Below are 11736 nucleotides of genomic sequence, written 5' to 3' on the forward strand. Positions count from 1 at the left end.
ATCAAAGGATAGAGCTTCCTCATTGAAAACTCTTATATTTCTCTCCTTCCATATATGCCAAACAAGTAGAGCTGGACTCACCACCCACAGAATGCTCCATTTTGATTTTTTAAAACTGGAAGGCCATGCTAATAAAAAACTTTTTAATGTTTGACTTCTCACCGATCCAAGCTACAAATTGCCCAATAGCCAATCCCAAACTTTTTTAGAGTATGAACACCAATATAAGAGATGATCCATTGTCTCTTCATTTTCCATGCATAGAATGCATACGCTCGAACGTGCAATTCGAATTGTTTTCAACTGTCCCATGTTAGGATGCAACCGTGCAAAGTTGTCCAAAGGACTGCCCCTGCCTTGGGCAATACCAATTTATGCCAACACAACACTGAGGGCCACTCCACATTCTGTATTCTGCACCTAAGGATCTTGTATCCCAAATTAACCTTATATTTTCTAGTTTAGATGCACTCCATAATAACTGGTCCACTTCATTTTGATAGATGATTTGTTTTTCCTGTTTAGAATGTCCTTTAGCTCCACATTCTTCTCCATCTTCCATTCTCCAACTAATTTCCATTCAATCCACTCTGATTCCATCTGCCCATCCATAATATAATCAGCCACATACGGACCAACCACTGCTTCCACTTCGTTAACCCAAACCATGTCATCTATTTCTTCAGCTAAAAAAAATCACCATTCCATGAATCTCTCCAAAATTTAGCCTTTCGTCCATTACCAATTTTCCATGTCAGATGCTCTGTTATTATACTTCTGCTTTCCCAAATATATTTCCAAATTGGAGATCCCTTAATTGAGTTAGCCACTATAAAAATGCTTTCTACATCATTTGAATCCAAATACTTAGCAGCCATTATCTTACACCAGGATTTGTGAGGTTGAGCATACATTTTCCATGCTAATTTTGCTCCTAGAGCCAAATTGTGCAAGTCCATTTTTCTTAGACCCACACCTCCCTCCAATTTTATTAAACAAGTTGTATCCCAAATGATGAGAGGAATTTTCTTCTTCTCTTGTGCTCCTTCCCACAAAAACTTTTTGAACAAACTATCTAACTCTTTGGATGCTTTAAACGATAACTGAAAACATGACATTTGATAAATAGGGATCACTGAAAGAATAGATTTAATCAATTGGATTCTACCTGCCCATGTTAACCACTTGTTCTTCCAAGAGGAGGCCTTTACTTGACATTTGTTGATCACTTCCTCTCACATTCTATTTTGGTGTCTGCCCGGGTCTAACTGTACCCCTAAATACTTCAAAGGAAATTTACCCTGTGGATAACCCATTATTTCCCCAATTTTACATTGCATCCTCACATTAGTGTTGAAGAAATATATCATTGATTTCTCCTTGTTCATACTCTGACCCGATCCTTTTTCATAATCATTTAGTAGCATCTTAATTACCTTGGCTTCCTTCTCAGTGGCTTCCCCAAAAGAATTGTATCATCAGCGAATTGAGAGTGGGAAATTGGATCAATACTATTGTGAATGAGCGCACCTTTCCACAATCTCGCTTGTACAAGTTTCTTGATATTTCTACCCAAAATATCAGTCATTAATACAAACAAAAAAGGAGACAAGGGATTGCCTTGTCTAAGACCATTAGTAGCCTAAGAAAATCCTACTATAGATCCATTTACAATGATGGAATATGATACTGAGGAGACACAATGTTTTATACAGTTTATCCAACTAGAATCAAAACCAAATCTTTCAAGAATAGAGAAGAGGAAGTACCAATTCACCCGATCGTATGCTTTACTAACATCTAGTTTAACTACCATCTCTTGAGTTTTTCTCCTTTTCATCGAGTGCATAGTTTCAACAACAGTGATTATGCTATCAGCAATTTCTCTCCTAGGAGTAAAACCATGTTGTTTTGGAGATACCAGCTTGTCCAAGACCATCTTCAACCTATTCACCATAACTTTGGATATTATTTTATATATTGAATTACACAGAGATATTGGCCTATAATCAGCAATACTCTGACAACTTTGCTTTTTTGGAATCAGTGCTATAAGAGTATTATTTATTTCTTTAACAAATTTGCCTTTCCTTTGAAATTCCTCCACCACCATCCAAATATCCTCTCCCATGAATTTCCAACACCTCTGATACAACTCCATTGTCACCCCATCTAGACCCAGAGCTTTATGCGAGTGCAACTCAAATGTTGCCTTTTTAACTTCGTCTTTTGTAATTGAAGCCAAAACTGAAGCGTTATCCTCCTCCAAAATCTGTTTGTCAATGATATCCAAAAGATATTCAACTGATTCATCTCTATCCCCTTCCGAAGATCCCAAGATTTCTACAACATATTTGACTGCTAGGTTCTCCAACTCTTCTGCTTTGCCAACCATTTTGCCCAAGACATCTTTCAACTGATTGATTCTATTTTTATTCCTTTTTGCTTTTAAGGAGGCATAAAAGAATTTGGAATTTGAATCCCCTGCATCTAACCATAATTCTCTGGATTTGTCTCGCCAAAACATTTCTTCTCTTAGAAGAATTTCTGCCAGTTCAACTTTAAGGGAAATCTCAGCATAGTACTCTTCATTCATCATCCCCTTCTCGGTCACCAAGTTATTGATCCTATCTAGTTCCACTTCCACCCTTAGTTTTTCAGCAAAAATATTCTTGAAGGATACCACATTCCATATTTTGATTTTATTCTTAAGGTATTTCATCTTTTTGATAAAACAATAACTTGGAGTGCCTTTAATATCTATACATTCTTTCCACCACTTCTCAATGTTTACTTCGAAGGTTGAATCTCTCCACCACATACTCAAAAACTTAAAATTACCATTCCCCTTCATCAGTTGTTTTGTGCAATTCAACTATACCGAAAAGTGATCTGAAAGTGTTATAGGTTGAATAATTGACTCCAAATCAAACTTACCTCTTAACCAAAATGATCCAACAAATATTCTGTCCAAACTCTCATAAATTCTGCTAAAATTTGCCCTCCTGTTAGTCCATGTAAATTTTCCAAATTTAGGGACTACATCAAAGAGGTTATTGTTTGTTACAAAATTTCTGAAATCTTCCATCACTCGGGCATTCATACTTAAACCTCCAAATTTTTCTTCATTGTAGAGTAATGCATTGAAATCTCCTGCCACTATTGCTTTCTCCGAATCAATCATTCTAATCTGATCTATGATTTCTATCCAAACCCTTTTCTTTTCTTCTGTCTTAGTCGGTCCATAAACATTGAATAGGGAAAAATCCATTTCTTCCTGCAAGATTCTTACTTTACAATGCATCCAATTTTTTTGCTTATTGATCAAATCTACTGCCACTTTATCTAGATTCCAAAGAACCACCATTCCACCCTTGGATCCTATCGCCTCCTGATACACTCCATCCCACATCCTGCTAAAAGATTTGAAAAAGGAGGCATTTTCTTCATTAAGCTTGGTCTCTTGCATCATTATGATATCTCTTGAAATTCTTTGAATAGCCCTCTTGACCAAGCGGGTTTTGTCAGGGGCCGATAGACCCCTGACATTCCATGTTGTTATTTTCATTATTTGCCAAGGGAGATTCCTACCCCCTTGTTTTTCTTAATAAAATCCAACACACCAATTATACCCTTCTCCTTGGCTCTATCCTCTCTCTTATATTTATTGCTTCTTCTGCCTCTTACTCCTTTTGTTTTCCCCAACAATATGTTAGTCGATTGACTGACGCTTCTAGGATCAATATTCTCCAATTCATCAATTAGATATAGTTCATCATCTGAACCCCTTTCGTATTCAAATTTAGTATCTGACAACCCTTTCTCTTTTGTGGTTGAGTCTCTGAAGTCCTCCTCTATATTGATTCTACTGCCATTAATATTTTCTTCACTAGTTCCAACATTGATTTCCTTCTGCTTTATCTCTCCATCTTCCATTGTTGCATCCTCCAAAATTTTCATCCTAATTTCCAAGTCACCATCATTTACCTTCTGCGATGTAACCATTTCTAATCTTTCTTTCTCATGAGTCTCTTCAACTTTCGCATTTTTGTAACATTTCTTGATATTCAACCATTTTCTTTTTTCCCTCTGATATTCTCCTCCAAATCTATCCTAGTTTTCTAAATATCTTGTTTGCCTTTCTGACGAACATCTTACAATCCTTCTCTCCATGGAATTTACTTCCACAGCTAGGGAATCTAGGTATTTCTTTATCAATCTCCACTTTTTGAGACCATTCCCCATGATCAAATACCAAGGTTATTCTCTCTGGAATTATTTTGACTGCTGCAATTCTCATGCGGGCGCATTTACATATGTCTTCTACATCGTCAAATTCTGTTTCCAGCAATGTGCCCAATGTTCTACTAATCTTCTCCCATAGTTCCTCACTCCAGTATTCTATCGAGAGGTTATATAAACGAATCCAAACTGGCTCGGTATAAACAACCAACGAGGTAGGGTCAAAATGAGGTGTCCATGGTTGGATGTAAACTGCATGCGACATGATGGACCAGTTTCTATCTGACAAAGCTCTATTTCTCTCCTCCTCCTCTTCAAACAGAATTACAAAAAAACCTTTGGCGATGAACTTAGTTACAGTTCTTTTCCCCAATTACATTCGACCCAATTCCTTATTTCCTTTCTCAGCCAGTTCAATCCTATTATTTTGGCTATTACTACGTAATCTTCCCAAAACACCACATCCTCCTTCAATTCTTTAATAATATTAAAAGAAATTATTTTTCTAATTTCCAAAAAGTAAATGAGAAAGTTATTTGCAAAAATAATTCCTTTTATTTCTCTTTTCTCATGACATTTAATTAACTTTTCTAAAAAGTAATTAAGGCAATGGTTTTAACTCTTTTTTTTTTTTTTAATCTAGAAAACAATAATATTTAATTAACCTAATTTATTTTTCCACTAGATTTAAATATGATCATATTTCCAATATAATGCAATTATCAAACTAAATCTAATAACTTCATTCAATTAATTAAATCCATAACACAAAGGCATAATAATACATAAATTAAATACACCAACTATGAAATGACACCATAAACTCAAATAAATAATCTAATCCACTAGGGCATGCAAACCGAGAAAACCGTATGAAGACTCTAAAAAAGTCAAATGAACAAAACTCGGAGGCCGAACAAACAGAAAGGACGACCAACTAACAACACTCACAAGAGTGTAACTGAGGGTAAAACTAGGGTCAACCACTATCTCCTCCACTCCCATAGGACAAATAAGGCACGCTTAGACCTATAAAGCCAGGTGGAGACGATACCCTGTACCTACCCGATACTTGTACCTGTAATATCCTACATCATCAAACCACACATGCATATATACAAATATAGGATACATGGCATGCACACTAATGAAGGAGAATCATGACGTTCCCTATCTCACTGAAGTGAGTGAAGGAAAATCACCCCCTCGCATCCCATACACTTGCAAACACACAACATATAAATAACACATCGCATATGTAAGGTAAAAGTGTCAGTCCATGACAATAATCCACAAAAAATAACACTAGTCACAAGTACTAAAATACTGTAATAAAGCATACATCACATATCCAGTTAAAGCATGAGATAATATCAAATAAGTCTGAATAACACATAGTAGTAATATATCAACTGAAAGTAAACTACACTAAAATATAAGTCTAACAAGTTCGATCGAGGAGGGGTACTACATAGTGTCAATTTTGGTGCCTCTGGATCAAGAGATATTTCTGCATTTCTCTTGATTTGAAAATATAGATTTGTGGTTTGGAAATATGATAGAGGATATTGTGAAATATGTATATTTTTCCTTTTAATGTCACATAAGATATCAAAAATTAATGGGGTTTGCAGAGTAAAGTTAGTATCATTGCCTATCAAAATAAACTTGAAGAATGCTCCACACTTCTCTTCATTTCTTTTTGTCCTTGCGATTTGGGGGATTTTCTCATATTGTTTGTATATTTCCTATTCTCAATTATCAGGTGTTTAGATGCACTGCAAGTATATGTCTAATTGTTATATCTCATGTCTATTTTATTTGGCTTGCTTGTGATGTTGAGTCAAGTTTTTGCTAGCTTGCGCTAGCTCATCTATGCATATTTTTGTGAATGAAGTACATAGGAATGTTGTTGAACATCATACCTTGCTTTTATGTGCTTCACATATTGTTTCCTATCATATTGGATACTACTTGTGGTATAGAGTGGATGTATGGTAGGCTAAGTTATTGTCTGGCTAACTTGGATTTTTTATGCTAATGCTCTAATATTAGCACCAACATGGAGAGGTGTGATAAAGTGTTTTAGGTCTTGTTTATCTCTTAGTCTAGGTTACAATTGCTTCCTCTCCACAACAAATTTTTTTTTGGCCAACCTCTTTGACTGATGCATGTTTCATGTCTACACGCTTCATCTTGGCTAACTTGAAGAAGGCTATTGGGTTTTGCAAAGGATATAAATGAAAGATAATGTCATAACCCTCTTTTTGGACCTTGATATGACTTGTTGTTGTTGTTGTTATTATTATTATTATTATTATTATTATTATTATTATTATTATTATTATTATTATCACTACTACTACTATTATTATAATAAATATTATGAGCAATGTTAGTTAGAGATGAAAAAAAAAATTAATAAGGGTGGAATTAGTTAAAAGAAGAATTAATAAGTGGTGACTTGCACATGAGGTCATAATTTATTTGGAAGTTATTTATTTCCTCAATATTATAATTGAGCAAATGGTGTAGGAGAAATAAGAAGATTCTAGAAATGAATTCAAAACCAGATTTTAAATGCACGGTCAAATGTAGCTACCACTATAACAAGTTGTAAGGAATATGACTTGCATGAAAATATTTTTGGGAAAGAATCTCAAATTCAAATTTCAAATGCATGGTCAAGTGTAACCCCCACTATGACAATAATCATTTTGCATGAAATTAATTTTGAAAATTCTTATTTTCTCAATATGTTAATTTAGCACATGTCGTAGGAGAAATTGGAAGCTTCTAGAGGGAATCTTCATTCTCCATTTTCTTGCATGTAACTCCTCCATTTAGTGATCAATCAATTTTGCATGAAGATAATTTAGGAAAAAGAATCATTTCTTTCAATTAATTCTCTTGATAGTGGAATTGAGGGATCTTTTCTATATAATGTATACAAGTTTTCGAAAAAAGGGGGTTGATTTATTTTTTGAAGAAAAATTTCTAAATTTTTTGTAGAAAGTAGTAGGATTTCTTTGGTAGTCACATTTCATTTGTAGAATTGTTAAGTAGTTGTTTTGAAGAATTTTCACCAAGTTGCAAGGAAGGATCAAGGAAGACTAGCTTGGCGATTTGGAGAGGTTTCAACATCAAACTTCGTCGATCTAGGTTCTCTTCTATTGCTTTCCTTAATTTCTCATGTGAAAAAAAAAAAAAATTATTATTATGAAGAATATAGCTTCTATCCTTCTTTTAGATCCTTATTTATATAAAAGTTTTTAGAATGTGTTTTAAAACAAAGTTAAATTTTTTTTTTTTTAATTTGGGATAAATGTTGTAATACATATCTTTATTATATATTTAATTTTCTTAGAAAAGATAAAAATCAAATTCTTGTTGTCTTTTTGCTTTAAAAAAAAAAAGAAATATATTTTTATTTATTAAGAGGGCAAAAAAATATTTTGGGGAATAAACTCTTTTTTCTTTTGTGATTGTATGATGTTCTTTATTTGACTATTTTCTGTGAATTAAACTTAACTCTCTGGAATGTGAGTTTGATCATTTGAGTGAAATTTTTAAATCAATCTTACTACTCTATGAAAATCTCATCTCTCTGTTTTTCACCTGTGGATCGAAGTTATTTTTCCTTAATTATTTTACCTATAAATAAATTCATTTCTCCTCTCTGAATGTAGATTTGATTAAATATTAAATCCTTCTCATTCCCCTCTATGATCAGTCTTACCTTCCTCTGAATGTATACTGCTCTTTTGAGAAAGCATTTCATTTGTATTAATTATTCCCTGTGAGTTGAATAAAACAAATTTTCTCCCCCTTTGAAGATGACAGTATATACTTAGTTGATTTCTTCCTGAGAAAACCTTCTTTGCCTTCATCCCAAGCATATCGCGAAGATTTAATCTTTCAAAAACTTTCTCAAACAAAATATATATATATATATATATATATATATATATATATATATATATATATATATATATATATATATATATATATATATATATATATATATATATATATATATATATATATATATATATATATATATATATATATATATATATATATATATATAATATACTATAGACTTCCTCTCCGTCTTTGTGAAATCTCTGTGGAATCTCTCTCTGTGAAATATATAACTTGCAATAAGGTTCCTCTCTGTCTCTGTGAAATCTTTGTGAAATCTCTCTCTCTGAAATATATAACTTGCAATAAGCTTCCTCTTTGTCTCTGCAAAATCTTTTATCTGGCATCTCCTTCTGCATAGTATCTGTGACTGCAAATCTTTTATTTGGCATCTCCCTCTTTCTCTGACTGCAAAATGTACAATAGATTCATTAATTGGTAAATGCAATTATCTTTTATCTTAAGAATCCTTTATATATATTGTAGTCACACAAATCTTTCCAGCTTAATAAAATGAATATTTGTTATTTATTTGATTAAAAATACACTAGCCATGAGTTAATTAAATTAACATTTAATTAATTCATCTTCAAAATATTCTTCTATTAATTAAATAAATTATTCAATTTATTTTAATTAATTCATTAAACCAAGTTCACAAATCAATTAAATGAATAAAATCTATTTATTTAATTAAATCCCCCTATTCCTCTTTTAAATAAATTAAATTAAATATTTATTTAAATCATTAACCCCCCCCCACTTGCATTCTCCTAAAAATGCAACTTGCACACATTTATTAAAATAAATTAATTTATTTTTATTAAAAATTCTATTTTCCCTCACCCACCAAATCCAATTGCATTCCTAAACCCCCTTCTAGATTCTTCTAACCCCTTCCTAATTAGCCTAAACCATTCCCTAATTATTGTCACATTCCTAGCAACATGGAGTCACTTCTCAAAGACTTCAAGGTCTTTGAAAAGCATTTAATGTTTTGTGTGTTCAACAATTTAACCTCCAAAGTCTTCCAAAACCACTAAAGGCTCTTACATGACAATTAATGGCTCTTACATAACCATTTATGGTTAATTCAACTTGTCTCCTCAAGCATTTATTGGTTTGACCATGTTTATCCCTTTTTGTCTTTGCACAAGAATTTATCCATTGGATAAAAGCTTTATTCTTTGAATAAAGAGTTTATTCATTCAACTAACCTTCACCTTAACTCCCAAGGTCATGTCAAGCATTTAATGTTTATTCCCTCTCCTCTCAACCTATCTCACATTGACACATGTCATCCTGGGATTGAGTTGAAAGCCCTCACATGGATTTGAAATCATTCAATCCTGACCCTTGTTGAGATTGTTCAATCTCAACCATCCATTGCTCCATTTTTCCTATAAGTAGAGACCATTTCTTCATAATCCAGATCCTGAAAACTTGTATGCATTTAAGCTATAGTGAATTCTAGAGAGCATTTAGCATAAACCACTAATGTCTTGTCATCTTGGATAAAATAAATCATTTTAGCATCAATGGCATTTAGTATTAGCTTTTTTATTCACATTTAGAGCAATATTTCAATCTCAATCCTCCATAAGCATCCATAGTGCAAAAAGTTGTTAAGAGCTACACTATTTTGGAGCTCGGAGAGGAGAGGAACAAGGGAGAAGAAACCAAGAGCATGTTATGAGGTATTTGGAGATGCCTCATAGTATTTACCTTCTTAGTTAGATATATTATCATGTTTTTGATATCTCTTTTGATATGCATGTTTAGATTGATTTTTTATTGATTAACACTAACGGTTTCTTGTGTGTTGTGTGTTATTTATCATTGGCTAACCTTCCCCTTTTACAGAGTATCATTTGGTGAACCCGACGTGAATCCAAACACCCAAAAAATCATTTATTTTTGACCAATAACATGTTTGGATGTTGAAATTGTCGCACGGGTTGCGCTTTAGCGCTATTGATCACGTTATAGTGCTATTGAAACTTGTTGTTTTAGCACTATTGTTCTTACAATAGCGCTATTGTATCAATTTTAGCGCTATTGACATTGTTTGAGTGCTTTTGACCCTGTTTTGGCGCTATTGATCCTGTTTGAGCGCTTTTGCCTTCCCTATCATTTTTCTTATTTTAGCGTGTTTGTGTTAAATAGTGCTTCTGTTCAAACACAAACTAGTGCTATTGTAACAGAACATTGTAAAAAAGACCTTGTAACCGAAAAAGTGAAAATTCTTAGGCTTGTGGAAGCCCCCTTAGGTATGGACTTTACTAACTGGTTATTGTTTGTGCAGGTTTAAAAACTCACCTCTTTTAAATCAAAAACTTTATTTTGGTCTTTTAAGAATTGAACAAACAAACTTTCCCTTGCTTTCTAGTTAGGATCACTTGTCTTTGGTGCATTAAAACTGAACAAAACAAAATTTGTTTTCTTGCAAGTTAGGAAACACACTTTATTTGGTGCTTAAAATCAACACTTCAATTTTCTTGCATCAAACCTAAAGAATTTACAATCCACACTTCAATTTTTGGTGAACATAAAATACACAATCAACTTGTTTTAAAACTTTTGCAAAGCGATTTTCCTTCATGCATACGTGCTTCAATTTCAGTTGACCAGGATTTTCAAAATTCTAGTTTACTCAAACCTTTGCATTTGAAGTTAAAAAGAACACCATGAATGTTGGAGCAACATCTCCAAATAGTTAGATCACATTGCAATGGCAAGTTAAAAAGAACAAGTGTTTTCGTGCTTGGCACACTTGTGCAAAAAGTTGGTCAACTGGTCCTACTTCTAACACCACTATCCTCTCCCTTGGCTTTCGTGGTCCTAGGTGCAAGAGAAAAGTGTTAGTAACACTCAAAAATTTTATCTTTTTAAGAGAGGCCTGCCAAGAGACACATCACTCTTGGGAATGACCTCGCGCGGTAAATCCTTTGAGCCACTATAGAAATTAGGTGAGAGCAAAAGTTGTAGCCTTGGGTATAGTTGTTCCTACAGTGTAACTTGCTGAAAGGACAAATGGGCCCCACCACAAGTTACAAGGCTCTTAAGTGAGTCACTACAAAATGAACTTATGTCCAAAAATATCGAACATGACTAAACACCTTTAAGTAGTAGCCCACCCATTCTATTGACTGAGGATATTTGTGATATAATTTAGTGCAAGAGCATAGATGGTTTTGCTCCCAAGATACTCACCATACATATTTCCTTGAGTAGAAACATAGCTTTTTGAAAAGTCACTTGTGGCTTGATAAAAGTGGTGACTCCCCCATCATAGGGATCATCTATTTGTTATGCTCGTGCAAGACTTAGTATATCACATCCTTACCTGCTACGGTGGGATTCATAAGGTATGTAGTACCAAAGTCGAAGAAATATCAAGATGTGGGCTAAATTTATCACAACTGGCCATTTGACCTTAGGGATAAAAAATGTTTGAAGTGTTTTCATTTTAGTCAAGACCAAGTGTAAATTGAGCCGACTTCAGGCTTTGGAAATACACCTTAAAATACATCTAAAGGAAGGGTCATATAAAAGTCCAAGGATTGGGTT

At 33.5% G+C, this 11736-nt stretch overlaps 1 protein-coding gene across 1 annotated transcript; it reads right to left on the reverse strand.

The window, feature by feature from the left end:
• Positions 1-456: 456 nt before the first annotated feature.
• Positions 457-3472, reverse strand: LOC131029424 (uncharacterized). Its single transcript, XM_057959896.1, has 3 exons — positions 2938-3472; positions 1990-2808; positions 457-686 (listed from the first exon to the last, which is right to left on the reverse strand). Exons 1-3 carry the CDS (start codon positions 3470-3472, stop codon positions 457-459), a joined length of 1584 nt encoding a protein of 527 aa, XP_057815879.1.
• Between the last annotated feature and the right edge of the window lie 8264 nt (positions 3473-11736).

The sequence above is a fragment of the Cryptomeria japonica genome, chromosome 4, assembly GCF_030272615.1.
Source record: "Cryptomeria japonica chromosome 4, Sugi_1.0, whole genome shotgun sequence".
NCBI lineage: Eukaryota > Viridiplantae > Streptophyta > Pinopsida > Cupressales > Cupressaceae > Cryptomeria > Cryptomeria japonica.